General features: G+C 37.2%; 1 protein-coding gene across 2 annotated transcripts in view; it reads left to right on the top strand.

Moving 5' to 3' along the window:
* Positions 1 to 16,773, top strand: part of ldlrad4a (low density lipoprotein receptor class A domain containing 4a) — a 98,543-nt gene that overhangs the window by 60,729 nt on the left and 21,041 nt on the right. The window contains exon 1 of one of the 2 annotated variants that reach the window (XM_081376723.1): positions 8,901 to 9,291. The exons of the other annotated variant lie outside the window; for it this stretch is intronic. Within the exon in view, the coding sequence (XP_081232849.1) occupies positions 9,177 to 9,291 (115 nt within the window). The 5' untranslated portion in view covers positions 8,901 to 9,176. Of the gene's footprint in view, positions 1 to 8,900; positions 9,292 to 16,773 lie in introns of those variants that run through there. 2 annotated transcript variants of the gene reach the window in all.

The raw sequence follows: 16,773 nt of genomic DNA, 5'->3' as shown, positions 1-16,773 counted from the left end.
ATACAACCAGGAGAATTATTTTTTAAAAATGTAAAAAATCTTAACGACCCAAAACTTTTGAACGGTTGTGTATAGTTTAATACACTTTTGTTAATCCATCCATAGTCTAACCAAATTGAAAGCCCCCAAAACTAATTTAAGTATAGTAATATGTACCGAACTGCTGCACTCCAGCACTATCAGCGTTTGAATAATCCTATAAATGCACAGAATCTAATCATTAATCAAAAACCATTGAATTGTGAATCAAATCGAATTCTAGTTTCTCTTAGAAAAATTACAATTTAAATAAAAAAATTATTGAAATGTATCCATCCATGAAAAAAGATGGAAATGGCTAATAATGAGCTTCATAGAAAGTATTTTTCTGTCCCACTCTTAAGAGCAGAAGAAATGACAAACAAGGAGATGTGTCCTGATCTGAGGTGACAGTCATGTAGCAGAGACTCTAAAGGTTGCTAAAAGCCAGACGAGACAGTCAGTGAGGACAAACATAGGCATATGTTTCCCCTGGTAGATTGTGTGCGGTTTTTTATGAGTAGTTTTACTTACCATGAGTGTCCTGTGAGGAACGAGAAAAAGCAGGAGAACGCTGCAGCCGTTTGGACTGAGAATTTTTCTAAAACCGTGTCAAAGTATGGCAGAAATTTGTGAAATGTTTAGGGTTGCCCCCAACTAACAATTAACTCTAGATAGGAGCATTTTTCTAAATATATGCAGCATATTACATATTCATTATATATTTTTTTACGGTTCTTCAATATTTAATGTATGTTTGAATAAATCAGTCAAGTTTTTATGACAGCCACCATTTAAATGTTTATATATATAAAAAAAAAAAAAATCGGAGTAGAATCATAATTAGGTCTATGTAATTATTTAGTTAGTAGTATTATAATTGTATTATTATAACATGATAAATGCATTAAGGGAGATTGAGAGGAAATTGTCAGTAGATTAGATTTTGCATCTGTGCGTCGGCTTGGACCATAAACTGTAAAAAAAGACAGACGATTCACCTTCACTCTCCATTGTAGAAAAGTGAAGCAGACATAGTCTGACAATGTCTTAATATGGAGCTGACATCTTGGAGCCCGAGTCTGCGCAGTAGTGAGCGTGAAGGGGAGCCGCGGTATCAAGGCCCCGCCCACACTCCCGTAGAATCGGTTAATACAGTTTACTGCAGAACAACTTATGTCAGTGTGAAACAAACAGTTATGGAAATGTATAAAAATTACAGTTAAAGCTCCTCAATGCTCCTAAAGCTTCTTAAAGTGTCCAGCTGTCAATCATGACGTCAGAATGACAGAAACCATCTTTGGAAATAAATTATGTGAAGTGTAATTAGATTTTTTTTTGTGTGTCTCACGTCCCATTTGATTACACAGAGAGGGCGGGATTTATGACCTATACTGCATCCAGCCACCTGGGTTGATCGAAACGTTTTGGCTCCCCCCCCCCGCAGCCAATTTCATTGGTTAATGTTAAAGTGACGTCAAGGTGCAGGGATCAGTGTTTGGTGTAAGCCATCAGTACAGTGATTGACATGACCAATGAAATCTTTAGAATTGGCTGCAGTGTGGGATTTCATGGGGTTAACGCGACCTCTGATAGATAGATAGATAGATAGATAGATAGATAGATAGATAGATAGATAGATAGATAGATCCTGTTTCACTATGAAGCACATAAGATTATGGAAGTAAAATTGTTTGTGAACATCATTTCACATTGACAGTGAGTTTTTCCATGAGGATTTCAACATATTTTCCTCATAACATGTAAAAATTTTCTTATTGCTCATGCATCAAAGACTCCCCAGAGCAGCAGTTTAGGTATGGTCTGTAAAGTCTGTAAATGAATAAAATGAGGTGCTGTGGAGCTCTAAGTGGAAACAGAGCTCAATAACAAAAGTCCATGTTCAAGACCAGCTACTCAAACAGAAGTTGTGGAAAGTGTGTTAAAGGTAAAAGTGTGTGTGTGAGAGAGAGAGGTTCAGTCTAGAGCGAAAAGTCAATAGTCTGAGTCTGTAAGTCTGGTTAATGAATACCGCCCCCTCAGGGTGATCCCTTCATGTAAACACTTCATCACACCAGCAGTGAGAGACTGCATAGCTCCCAGGGGAACGGCCACTCAACGCCCATGACTTTACAGCCTATCAATATCTCCCATCCTCAGGTAAACGCACACACACAAACAAACTTGGCAGTCTTGGTGCAAACTGACAAGTACCTGTACTTGTATTGGTTTGTTCCCGTCTGATTTATCCATGTCTGGCATTTCTTCCTTTCTACTCTTTAGTAGCACATTTTGGGGTATTACCATAGTTGATAGTCTAGTCAGAGAGAGAGAATTAATGAGGATTACATTAGTTCATGCTGACTGCAGCTATTCTAATCACTTCTAATCAATACTGTTGCCTATTCATGTGCTCAATATTATTATCATTATTATTCAAAAAAGAAAAAGAAAAAAAAGAAACTTGGGTATAGGTTTTATTGAGTCAAATTATGTCAATCAGCTGTCAAATGGCCCAAATATTCTTTTTATTTAATCTAAAAATGTAATTTGAACTGAAAAAAGAATGTAAAAATGCTACTGTTAAAAAAGGTTAAGTGGTTAATTATTTAAGTGTTGATTATAAGTAAAAGTTGTTTAATAAATTCTAGAATTAATGGATCCTACACCAAGCTACTTGAAGTCCCAAAACTATAAATTTGAGAGTATTTTACAGTAAAATTACATAATTCGATGTTAAACCATGTATGGTATAAGATAACTTACAGTTAACCAATTAACATACTGTAGCGTAAAAAAAGAAAAAAAAGAAAAGTTTTTACAGTGACCGATATAAAATTAAATATATTATGAACTGTATTCCGTTTTGTATTATAATCAGTATAACGTAATATAAAAACCGTTAGTGGTCAATGGAAGGTTCTCACTAGTGAATCTGTACAAGTTTGTGTTGATCCTGTTGATCCTGCTGTGAGGAAGTTCAGTTAGTTTAATTTTTCTTATTCCCATCTTATAGTGTCCAAATACATAGTGCAATATATCAGTCTAAAGTCCCTGCCTGCTTCCATGAATATAAGGCACATTTACTTGGCTAGACTTGGTCTAACTGTGATGTTAATCTCTGCTGATGCGATGGCTGACGGCAGTGTGATTTAGACTTCCACCTGAGCAATCACAGGTGGTGTGACGGAGGCAGACTGATGTGTCTGTGTCTCAGCTGTAAGAAGCCTGGCCTCCAGCAGTAGACGCTATGAGTCATCCCTAAAGACACTGACAAGCATTGATAGCAGTCGTCTGTGGCGTGAGGTGATATTGTAAGAAAGGTTGATTAATATTGGGTAACTATAAAATGATTTATTATATATTTTCAGTTTTCATATAAACTTTTTAAATATGTTAATGTTTATATATATATATATATATATATATATATATATATATATATACATACAGTATATATACAGTATATAGTTAATTTTAATAAAATTAACTGTTATTTCAGTAAGTTGCCAAACTGTTTTAAGTTTCATCGAATATTTATATTTTATTATTATTTCAATTAAAGAAAAGGATTTCTAATAGTTTTTAATTCTATAACAACACTGGTATTATACATGATCATTGTATTTCTTGTACTGCCTATATACTGATTTAAATATTTAAAAATGATATTATATATTTATTATGACCGTTAAAAAATGACTTAATGAGTAAATATTCAAAAATTCTAAATATGCAACAGATGCTACATTATTTGAAGGGGGAAACTTTATTTTCTTCTTTCCTGTCAGTTTTCATCAGTTGTGTTAACTAAGGTATTACTATTGCTCATACTAGAGGTTAGGGGTTTGCACAATTACTAATCATTGGCGTGTAATTGTTTGCGCTATGGTCATTAATGAAACCATAAATCATTTTGTCTTACTTATCAGACTTATTTTTGCCTGGCTGACAAAGTCGTGCAAAACAGTATAAAGTGTAAGTGTTTTAAGACTAATAGTTATAACATTGAAATTGTACCCCAGTAAAATCAGAGGTTGTCATAAACTCTTCTTATCTGTCTGACCTTACTGTGACCGGCTCGCAGTCGCACGGGGAAAGCTCGTCTCACCACAGATTGTCTTATCGTTGTAAATATCCTCACAGCCACACACTCATGTATCTGTTACCGCAACTCGGCCTGAAACACTTCAAACCATCACACCGTCAGTGAGAGGTCACAGGAGAAAGTAGGCCACAAACACCGGTCACTCTTCCCACATTTAAAGCAATGCAGTGGTGCCATGACCCCAGATGCCACCAGAGGGCGCTAAAGCAAAACCTGCATCTCTTTCAACTTCAGTCATAACAAGGCCAATTTTAGCTCTCAAGTCTGACAAACATTCCTTAAAAACGACAACAGTTAAATGGTGTAAACGTTTCATCTTTGTAAACATGACTGAATGAAGCGGCATGTCCTTTGTTTTTGAGACGTAAACATTTCTTTGTTTTGTCTATTCACAGCTTGTATGTGTTCGTTTACTTTATTTAGAGTTAGAACATTGGCCAGAGTGTCACAACAACATGTCCATGTCCACATCAAAGTCAAGAAGAAGAAGATGAAAAGATTTTTCAAATGATCTTCTACACATTTTCAAAATAATGTCTAAACGGAATTTTTGCATTCCCCATCATTTTCAATAGCGATTATCATTACTGTAATAGTAATTTTTGACTGCCACAATATATATATATTTTATATAACTTAAACATTTAAATCAGTATATATAGACAATGAGAGAAATACTATTATATATAAATAACAGTGTTGTTATTGTTAACTGAAGCTAAACATATTACAAATAATTTTTGTTAATTGAAATAAGGTCAAATTAAATAGATGAAACTTAAACAAAAAAAACAAAAAATTGAAATTAAACTAAACTAAAATAAAGCTAAATTGAAATATTAAGAAATTAAATTAAAATGAAAACTAAATATATAAAAAAATCATGAATAAATACTATAATATTTTCACATTACAGTATTATTATAATATTATAATTTTCACATTACAGTAATGAGAATTTCCTTGGAGTACCCGAATGCTTAAATTGTTATAACTGCATGTCACACAAATATTTAAAACGGAATGTTTTTAGAAAAATTAATTCAAATTTCTTTCTTTTGATTTTGGAATGAAATATGTACATGACAAGTGAGATTCACCAATTAAGTTATGTTACACATACAGTGGCCCAAAAATATTATGAGTTTTAAATATCAAGGCAAATATACCATTAACAATATATCATTATGAGATGATCCAAGGTTTGGAATTAAAGTCAGCATGAAACAGAAGTTGCAATAGTCTTTTCTTTCCTATTGTGACGTACAGTATATCCGAGTAAAAAGTCTTCTCAAAAAGAAAATAGAAAATAGGACGGGACTTGATTTTGTCCATCAGGAATCGATTGGATTGTTGTGGTTTGCTATTGCTGTAATTTCATGTAATGCGAAAAAAGCAACGGGTGGAATAATATTTATGTTGTCATTTGCAGTGCGGGTTGGGAATCAATAGACTCAATTCTCAAGGTTTCTAATTACTAATTACTAACGCGATTTGCAGCGTTGAGTATAGCCATTTGCGCTGTTGGGCTGCATGTCTATTTTCTTAAAAGCATTAACTTAGAATGCCTAATGGGAGTTAGATTGGTTGTGTTACATGAGAAAATAAATATTTTTTGTCTATCTATTTGTAGATTTAATGTGGGTGCAGTTCGGGTCACGGTCTTTGTCAAACGGGTCAGGCATGGAATTAAATTAGTGCTGCTAAAATAAAAAGCTTGAATCATAAAAAAAAAAAAAAGTGTGCTGCTAACGATCTCTCAGTAGCAGACGGTGCTTGTGCTTCTCCGCATCAAATATTGGGGTTGACGGGAAAAAAATGTATTTGGGAATCGCCCACTCAATTTTAGCAAATCAGGTAAAGAGGTGGGAAACCTACTATTTCAGTTTGAATACGCCCAAAGACCTCATACTCATCTCCCTAATAAGACCATCTCTGGGGTTTACCAAACAGGACCCATGCAGGACTCTGGACCTGCCTTTGCTTCTGAAGAGATGTCGCTGCAAGAGGGAGGGGAAGTTATTTTGATTAAAGATAATGAGGACACATGACAAAAAATTATGTTAGGGGTGCACGTAATAGGGGTGTGCAATATATCGTCTACGAATATATCGAAATTGTTGTTTTAACGATGACTTTATCGGGCTTGTCCCTCACTTTAGAAATACACACTCAGAGAGTGCACGCATACACTACGCGATGCAGTCTTGTAGGTTAGACTAGTGCGCGTGCACATTCACTGCGTGATTTAGTCTATTAAAATGTAACCCTGGATCACAAAACCAGTCTTACTGTATGTTGCACGGGTATATTTGTGGCAATAGCCAACAAAACATTGTATGGGTCAAATTTATAGATTTTTCTTTTATGCCAAAAATCATTAGGATATTAAGTAAAGATCATGTTCCATGAAGATATTTTGTAAATTTCCCACCTTAAATATATAAAACATTTATTTTTGTGAATGGATGCAACTTTAAAGGCGATTTTCTCAATATTTCGATTTTTCTGTACCCTCAGATTCCAGATTTTCAAATAGTTGTATCTCGGCCAAATATTGTCCTATCCTAACAAATCATACATCAATAGAACGATTATCTATTCAGCTTTCAGATGATGTATAAATCTCAATTAAAAAAAAATTACCCATAAGACTGGTTTTGTGGTCCAGGGTCACAAATCAAAATTCAAGATAAGGAGACAAAATGCTCCTGTATGTCTTTTATATTTTTATAATTTAATATAGTTAATCAATTTCACAAGTTTCTCCAAATATAAGCATGATTACAAATGTGACATTCATTTTTATACAACAGACCAATAAACAAGAAGACTTACATTTTAGATGCAATATTGCCTGTTTTAGCACTGTTTTGCGTCTGAGCAACACACGGTGGTGTTTTGTTAGTGAATGAATCAGTTTTTTGAACGAATTGGTTGAATGAATGATTCAATGACTCACCCATTAATACAGACAAGTGCTTCGTTCCCAAGGGGGTAATCCATCCGGAAAGCGTACCTTCTATGGGGCATCCATTGGCTAAAAAGCCATCATCTGCTGTTAGCATTCCATTGACTCCAATTCATTTTGGCGTCACTTTGACAGCGAATAACTTTACACATGAGGCGTTTAAAGACACTATTTGTCCATTGTTTATTTCTAAAGAAACACGACAATGTATAAAAGGCTCCATTACCTTGTATCTTACGTTATGGCCCCGTAAAAGCCGTTTTTGTCAAAATAGGCTAACGATTGCGTCATAACCACGTGACTCTCTGTCGCACAGTAGAGAAATTACCGTATAGACAGGGGAAGCTCGCAGGCAATCGGGGGAACATGGAGGCATAAAGTCTGATAAATTCAAGAATACTTGCCAAAAGTTGCTCCTGCTCCTAGCTCATGGACAGCTCCTATTCATGCCTCTGCAAGATTCGGAGGGAATGATTCAGATTTCTCTTGGCACAGCTACTAGAAGACTTGCTGTCAGACAGGTTGCACACGTCACATCTACGTCATCAAGCTCAGTTTGAGGATGCGCAGTACGCTCAGCCATCAGGAAGTGAGTGCTTCTAATTGACTTCACTTGTCTCCGTCGAAGTCTATGGGGTCGCTGTGTCCATTTCTTTTACTGTCTATGTTCATTCCTGAATGAATCAGCCGTTTGAATGAATCTGCTGAATCTCAATGACTCACTCATTTACAGTGACTTGCTGCCACCTATGGGCGAATTTCACATTTAAAGTATCTTTTCATTTTTTAAATGGTTTCAAATATCAGTATTTAATGTTTTATTTTAAAAAAATCACAACATTATTTATGCATTCGTAACTGCAAGTTAAATGCATTCATGTCTCCTCTGAGCTCCATTAAATTATCTAATATAATGCATTAAAAATATCTAATTATTATCAATAAGATCCCAGAAAATATTGATATTACCCCTAGCACCGCTAAATAATTTATAATAGGCACTGAAATATGTGCATGACAAGTGAAATTCAACAATTAAGAGTTAGACATACAGTGGCCCAAAAACATTATGAATTTTAAATATCAAAGCAAGTGGCATTCTTTTTAAACTAAGATATTCAAGCAAAATATTTTACATAAAAAGACAAACTTTGTGTAGGCTATTTCACAAATTTCTTCTGGAGGAGAACTGACCTCATACATCCACTTAAAAGCACATCAGCGACATCAGTTGTGATAAGTTTTGATAAAAGCTCTAGAATTGTGTTTGATGACACACTTGGTTTGATATTTAGTATTTTGCATTCACAAATTGAAGTGACTTGAGAGTCCAAATACTTTGGTGGTGTTGGTGTTACTTCACTTTTGCCCACTCAGCCGGACATTCCCCACACCAAAACCACCCCGGATATTTATAGACCGCAGACAGTTTGGGAAAGAAGGGGGGTGTCTGACACATCTGCTGAATATCTGCTAGACTGCGGGGTCAGCCCAAGGTTAAAGCCTCTTCAATGCCTGCCTTGATTGGTCGTGGCTGGCACTAATGAGTGTGTGTGTGTGTGTGTGTGTGTGTGTGTGTGTGTGTGTGTGTGTGTGTGTAATTCTAACCGCCTCTACACACACATAGTCCCATTGAGGGTAGAGCAACCTCTCTCTCTCTCTCTCTCTCTCTCTCTCTCTCTCTCTCTCTCTCTCTCTCTCTCTCTCTCTCTCTCTCTCTCTCTCTCTCTCACCATCGCCATTGTCAGCGCCAGTCCCCCCTCCCACCGCTCCTGTCTGTCTGTCTGGAGCTGCTCCCCTCTCGGAGGAGGGAGGCGCAGGAGGAGGTGGGCTGTGAGCCTGAGACCGTCACAGAAAGCCATTCTACTGAATGAAAGCAAAGGAAAAGGCCGTCAAGATGCGGGGAACGTATTTACCGTAGTCTAGAAGCAGAAAATGCGTCGGAGAGAATCGTGAGAATGGCATGAGACGCGCGTGCACCGAGACCGCAGGCTGCTGCTGTGGAAGTGTTCCTCAGTTCATGTGAGGGCCGCGGCCGGCGGCTCTCTTTCCCCCGTCCCGTCACTTCCCCGAGCCCCCATGCGAAACATCACGGTCCCGGACAGCAGCTCCAGCAACAACAACAACGCCGCCAACTCCAATGACACATGCTCCTGCAACTGCACCCTATCCCAGCCACAGGGAATGGATATATGTAAGTAGGGCGGGTTTTTCTGAGCCGTTTTCGAATGCGGAGGGAACGCAAACTGTTACAATTGATACATTTTCGGACGTGTACCGAATGAAAATAGAATGTTTTTAACCTACCGTTATCAACTCACCCTGGTGGCAATGTAACAGTTTTAAATTTAATAATTTAATTCGATCTACATTAGTAAATGAATCAAATGTAACTGTGGCAGTTTCGAATCCGTTATTATGGAAGCTGTGCGAATGTCAAACGCGAACGTATTAAAGATTTATCTGAGTGTAAATGTCATTCTCAGGTGTAATTATTACAGTATTTGGCCGTTATTTGCCACTATCTGACTGGTACACCCATTGAATTTGTCTGTGGCGTATTAAACTATTCGTTCAGCCCCCCCAAAATGCGACGTGTTTGTCAAAAACGACTTTTTGATAAGCCCCTGTTGTATTTTAAACAGCTTGACCAATTAAATATGATAATACAAGTGAGTGTTGCTGATGACTCGGGCGTCTGGGAGTGTTTGGCACTGGAACACAACTCAATGCATCAGTTGGATATTGCTGGTATTGCTGTGGGGGCTGCGCACAATATGGCAAGCCGTTAAACATTTATCCCCGAAAACGAACTGGTGTCTGTTTTATGTTAGAAGTGCTTATTTCTTAATTACGAGTGGGTAATGCAATAGTTATTGTATAATGTTCAATTTGTCACTAGTACTTACTAGATAGCTACTGGCACGGATTTATGAGAAACAAAATTGTCACTAGTAGCTTTTCTTATCTAGTTAGTTACAGTTGCTTTTTTTACTTATGCCAGGTGTTCTCACTAGTCAGAATGGATACTTTGCATTTCGGATGAAATCTTACTTTTTATTGTAAAACATTTTCTAGTAACAATTGCAATACACTAGTGTCTAATAAAGGTCCTATCGTCTGTTTAATTCACATCAGGAAAACTGGAGTAGATTTTCTATGTTTTATTCTATATAGTAACTTTGAATAGATATTAAGTACTATTAGACCAAGTATTAGTACATAATTTTAGTTACTAGTAAATTTGAAGGAAAAAAAAGGTAATATTTAAAAATAATTGTACGGACAAATGTTAAACTAGCTTGCCATAGTGCACACATTCTTTAACTATATCCCTTCTGTCGGGTTCCCAGACAAACACACCTCTACTTGTCCAAATGTGTTTCTTCCCTCCATTAATGTATTATTTAATCTATTAGCATTTATACTATACATGAGAACTGCATGTAGGCCTACTTAATATGATATTACTTTGTAGAACCTCTTGTAATTGGCTCTTGTTGTTTAACATAGAATCTGTAGGGTAAGATGTTGCTGAAAATCTTAAAGCTGTGTGTACGTCTGCTGGCGTTATTGCTGGGAATTGGTTCACTGCGGTCTGGAGCGGGCAGCCAGTCAGTCAACCCTTCCCCCACTTCAGCCCAGACTGGCTGAGACTCTGGGCTGTCTGAATCCACAGAGGACAAAAGGGCCTGTCATAATCAGTACTCGCACTGGCTATTTCTGCCGCAAATGGGATGAATTATTAAAAGTAAACCTTCATATGAAAGAATTGTCCCTCTTCTCAAAGCCCCTTGGTAGATGGCACTGATGTCTTCTTGCCCCAGAAACTTTTCATTTGCTCATGAACTTGAATGGATTTCTGTTCTGCAAGATGTATGATGCATATGCAGTTTCCCTCAGCTAGTGAGGACTACATAAGAGAAAGAAAAAAATAAATTGTATTTTGTGTGAAGAATATTAAGCATCATTTAGAAGTTTGCATTGTTTATCGACCAGTTAGAATTTTGCATTATTTTCATGACAGTTTTTTCTATAACAATCCCCCATCACATTTTGCGTTACCACAAATCCGAAAAGATGTTTACTTTTGAGGTTTTTTGTTGTTGTTGTAAAAATAGTGTTATATTACCTTGGGATTAAATTACAGAAAACTAGTTAACGCTGCTGTGTGAGTGTTCTAATACAGTGGCTAAGGGGGTGATGGCAAATTTGATATCTCTTCTTACCAACGTAATCAATCTCTCAATGTTTTTTTTCCTCTTTTGTAAAGACATACAAGCACAATCAAGATTCATAATCAAAAATGATAATGTGTTGTAGTTTCCGTTAACCACTATTGAAGTTTACACAACTATGATGACTTTGAAATTTGTAAAGGGTCTGTGGTTATTCTCAATGTCATAATACAATTAAATAAATCATTGTAATACAATGACTTTATTTAAAATCATCATAAATTAAATCCGTTTTTTGAACAGTTTGCTTAAATGACAGTTTGAAAAAAAAAAAACCAGTTTGCTTAAATGTCATGAAAATGTCATAATGCAAAAATATATGTGTCAAAACAGCCTATGTGTTGGCACATGAATGTGAGAGCGCATTTGTGGTTTCCGTGTCTGTGCTGTGGTGTTCAGGACGGGCCATGCAGACAGTGGAATGCTTGGTGACTTGGCGCTTACATTCTACTGCAGTGCTGGCTGCATTCAGGGCCGGAGATCCAGTGAGGCTGGAAAACTGGGGGAGCCAGTGACACAGCAGACACACACAAAACGCAAAAAAGGACACACCTTTCAAGGGCTCAGCATGCAAAACTTGCCAGTATAATCAGTGTCGTATTAGCCTTAGCATTCAGCACACATCAGACGAGTGGAATAGATTCTTCTGTGTGTACGTTATTGGATTCTAGGAGTTTCCTTCTCTGTTGTCTTTTCCTGGTCCGGCCCCATATTGTTCTGTCTGCTGTTTTAGGCACAGTCTACATCTGAGGTTTTGCGAGCTAAAGGCTGCTTATCTTATCTGACAAAGGCCTTACACCATACGGCTATTTCAAGTGAAAACAGAACACAGCTATTAATAGACCGCCGTGTATAACGGCACTGTTGCATAGCTAGTCGTGCTGCATGGAAAAAGAAATGCGTCTTTCTTTCTCGCTGTCTTGCTCTAACTAACAAATGGCTGCACACACAGGGTTAGTGTAGTCCATTTCCAGTGGGGCAGTGGCCAAAGTCAAGCTCTAGAATGGAGAAACAGGATATTGGACTGGCATTCGTCTCACTAGTGTGCTGCAGCTCGTATGTAACGAATACGCAGGGGACAAAAACACCATCCTTTTCAATATCTGATCTCTGCATCAATTTGGCACCTTTCTTATTTTCCACTGGCGGGCCGAAGCTTGGCCCAGACTAGAGGGTGAGGCCTGAGACGGTACACAAGAGTCGAGTGTTTATTGTCAGAGGCCAGAGGTTCTGTCTGTGTTGTTAACTATTTATTACAGATGCTGGCTTTAGAAAAATGGTAGTAAAAGTTTAGCGTGGGAGGATGTTGTTTTTAAGGTTAATTTAACATGTTTTAAAATGTCATTAAAGTTTATGCAGTCAGCTTTTGTTCATAAGATTATATTACATTGAGTTTTTAGACATACTTTTTCATAATGTAAGACAATTTTTGCATGAATAGCCAAATTTGGCCAATATCAGTCATTTTCCACTTATTTTGTTATAACTGATAAAATTGGACTAAAATGTTATTAAAAAATCAAACCTTACCGTTTTTAGCCTATGGTTCGACAGGCACTTGCACCTCAGTTAATCTCAAATCTAACAAGGCTTCTATAATAACGCATAAAACAGACATTCAGCTAATGTATTTTTCTGTCAATGGATGCGCTCCACATGCGTTTCACGAGAGTAGCGGAGCGGTCCAATCAACTATTAGTATGTAAATCTATTGCTGACATCACAGTTCCTCACATGTTGGTGTGTTGCAGTTCAGCATGGCAAGTGAAGGAGACAAGTCGCTTGTCATATAAATATCCTGTCTGGGATCATTCTGGCTTCCCAATGCGTTACATCGGGGGAAAAAAAATAAAAATAAATGTGGAATAAACGGTCACTCTTTGTAAACTTTGTTCGATGCGAGTGCCATATGCTGTAATATGAACATTCATATATGCTGTCATTACCCAGGTGTTGATAGTGCGCGAGCGCAGGTGAGACCAAAACAGCACACATTGCCTTCTGTGTTTAAACAGGCACTCAGTGCTAATTTGGACTTGCACAAAACAATAACGAAAGCGCTGGGCAGGGCTTGTCAATAAGGACTACCTGATGGCCTGGGGCCAGCGTGAAAGACGCTTGGGACAGTTGTCGAAAGAGTCACTGTCCTGATTGGGCCAGTACTACATTGTCACAGAAGTTTATCATTTGCATGTGTTCTTGCACCAATTTAAACATGCAAGTGCAAGAAGAAAAACTTGCACGCACTGTGAGAGAAGATTTGTGTCCGCACACATCTGAAGCGCGTACATGGAAAGCCACATCTCAGACGGCACGTGAATACTAAATTAAGTATTAATGAGTCTTATTGCGCTTGAACAGACAAATTCACACAAAAATGATGTCAAATGCCCATATTGGCGAGTATCCTAGCAAACATAGTCAGTTATGTCTTAAGTGAACGTAAATAGTCGAGAAAGACAACGCATATGTATCAGTATCAGTATGTTGGATCCGTGCATTATGTCTTAAAGTGACAGCAGCCTAATATTCCTGCTGCTGTCTGTTTCAATGTTAACCAAACAACAAAAGACAAAGAAATCACTCACTGCTCTTGATTGAATAACTTTTAAGTTTAACTTTATTTCTATTAATCTTAATTAAATTTATACATTGTAGTTTATATGCAGTGTTATTTTAGATTTGATTATTTTGTTCAATTTCTGTACCTGAAAACTAATGTTAGACCTACCTGAAAAACCTGAAAAGCATTGTTTATTGTTTATTAGTCGATATCTCTCTCTGACTGGCTGCCTGTTTAGGCTTGTTTAGTACAAATCACAATTGTACATGGAGTCTTCAGTAAAAAAAAGCCAGTTGGCTGAAAAAATTGCATTCTTCACTCTTGTTATCGTTAATAATAATAATTAATAATTCGTTACATAGGCTATATATAGCACTTTTGTGGGTACTCAGAGCGCTTTATATAGTGGGGGGGTATCTCCTTAACCACCACCAATGTGCAGCTTCCACCTGGATGATGCGACGGCAGCCATATTGCGTCAGAACGCCCACCACACACCAGCTTATTGGTGGAGAGGAGACAGAGTGATAGAGCTAATAAATATATGCGGATGATTAGGCCATGATGGACAGAGGTCAATAGGCAAATTATTTTCTGGATATCCACCAAATTTTGGCCTAATCAGACAACAATAATTCACTGATATTGTCCAGTATGATAACCAATATTTTGTGCAACATTTTAGTCTCATTCATTATTACTACCAGCTTTTGACTAAGTGAAGTTGTCAAGAATGTGGTAGTGATTCACATTGTGTGTGTAAGTGTTTGTGAGCAAAGCAGTTGTGTGAAGTGTGCGAACACTTCGGTGAGATCAGTAATTGCCTTGTTAGAGAGGTGTCAGTCAAGCGACCCCATGGGCCCTAGCACTTTATCCAATACAATATGCATACTCTTCCTCTCCAGCATCGCTCCAGGGTAGACTCAAGGTCACACCCCTGCCCCAGTAACCCCGGGCAGGGCAATCAAAACTGGACTTTACAGGCCCATCTTGGCCATAACAGCGCTCCATCCAATAATCTAATGCACCTAATGCATGAGCTCAGAGGGGTGTGTGCGTGCACGTCTGTGAGCAAGTGTGATGAGGTCACAGCGGAGGTCAGCTGTCAACCCCTCCTGCTAATCATTGTATGGCCTGTTCGCGCTCCTAGGAGGGTGTGTGCGCACTCTGTCATGTCAAAAGGGTTTTAAGGCACACAGGGGGTGGGTCAGCCTGCTGAGGGGTAACTAGATTCATTTTTACAACACTACTAAAATGCACCATTCATTTTCCGTCAGACCATTAAACGCAGTGAAGATCCACTCCGCCAAGATAACAGTGCTGTGCTAACGAAATGTGTAACTTAAAAAACGTGTGCCTTTGTGACTGGCAGGAAGCTACTTTGAAACCATTGCTTCCTAAGCTACAAGCTATTTTTGAAGCTACTTAGAACGACAGACAAGCTATTTTTTTGAAAATGTAATTAGCTAGTTACTACAATCTACTAATAAAAATGAGGTCACTACATTAAAGCTTTCTATAAAGAAAATGTATTTTCAACAGTATAACTATGCAATGGAATAATTTAAAATGTAGAATAATGAATGAAGATTTAATGAAGATTTGTAAACGAAGCAACTTTTAAACTCAATTTTAAACTAAATACAACAACACACAAAAAAATAGATTACACTCTAATTTATATAACTAAATTGAAGAAAGAAACATAATGAAGTAGGTAGCACTTAAATAAATACTTTGGAAAAAAAAAAAGACCTGCAATTTTTTTTATCAGTTCATTTACATTGACCACTTCAACAAATTGATTCACTAGAATGAATCAGACTTTTCAATGCATTTCTTCCCAAGACTTTTACATTTCAACACTCTCCTGGCAATTCGTAAGTTTGACGTTTTGGTGAATTTGCGGCAAAATTAGTATCAATTTATACAATCTTGTTTATACAGTTTCATACAATCTGCTTACACCCCACTGATCTGTAAAATAGTTTTGTCATGACATCTTGTTTGACATTTTAAGAGAGCACATTTGATTACTGATTAGGGCTGGGAACTGTATCACGATATAAGTGTTTCATATCGGTCGATATCGATAATTATTGATATTTTTTATGACCTATTTAAAATAAGGACCAGGAGAAAAATATATTACATTTAAACATGTTTATTTGAAACTTAACCTTCCTCTGATTATAATCCCCTCAGTTATAAAGGCAGAAATGTCAACACAACCATGGAAAACACTCAAATTATTAAAATGTAAACATAAGTCTAAAATCACAATGAACACTTAACAATTATCTCTTATCATTAAGGTGCAATATTAAAGAATACGTAATAAATGCTTAAAGTGTAATACAATAGTGCAAAGTGTTAAATATAAACATAGAGAAACCGACGACGGTCTTGCATAATTTGCAGACGACATTAAAATCCAAAAAACTGCCGTACTGGCGAACTGACTTTTCCTGTTTTATCAGCAATCGCTGCGGCACTCATTTTCCGCTTATCACTCCACGCTGGTTCTGTTTCTGAAGAATCCAACACGAGACAACGATATGGTACTTGATACTGTTACATGACTGGCTGTTAGCGTGTCACTCCCTACGTTGCTAGGTTACCAGAGAGTGAGTGCCTTTGTTCATGCAACCAAACTTGCTTCACAAGCTCTGGTTTCTTCCGTCGAAGAAAAAAAAAATTATCGAACGCATTTTTTATTGATATTGATTACGTGTCTATCACGAGACATATCGTAATCGTTTTATCGCTCAGCTCTATTACTGATTAAAGCCCTTTATTGCACTACAATATGACTTGTTGGAAAAAGTAATGGGAACATTCATGAAAAAGCTTTGGAAAACAGCTGAGCTTCTGT

Source organism: Scardinius erythrophthalmus, assembly GCF_964197995.2.
Source record: "Scardinius erythrophthalmus genome assembly, chromosome: 10".
Classification (NCBI taxonomy): domain Eukaryota; kingdom Metazoa; phylum Chordata; class Actinopteri; order Cypriniformes; family Leuciscidae; genus Scardinius; species Scardinius erythrophthalmus.
This window is presented reverse-complemented; position numbering and strand designations above follow the sequence as displayed.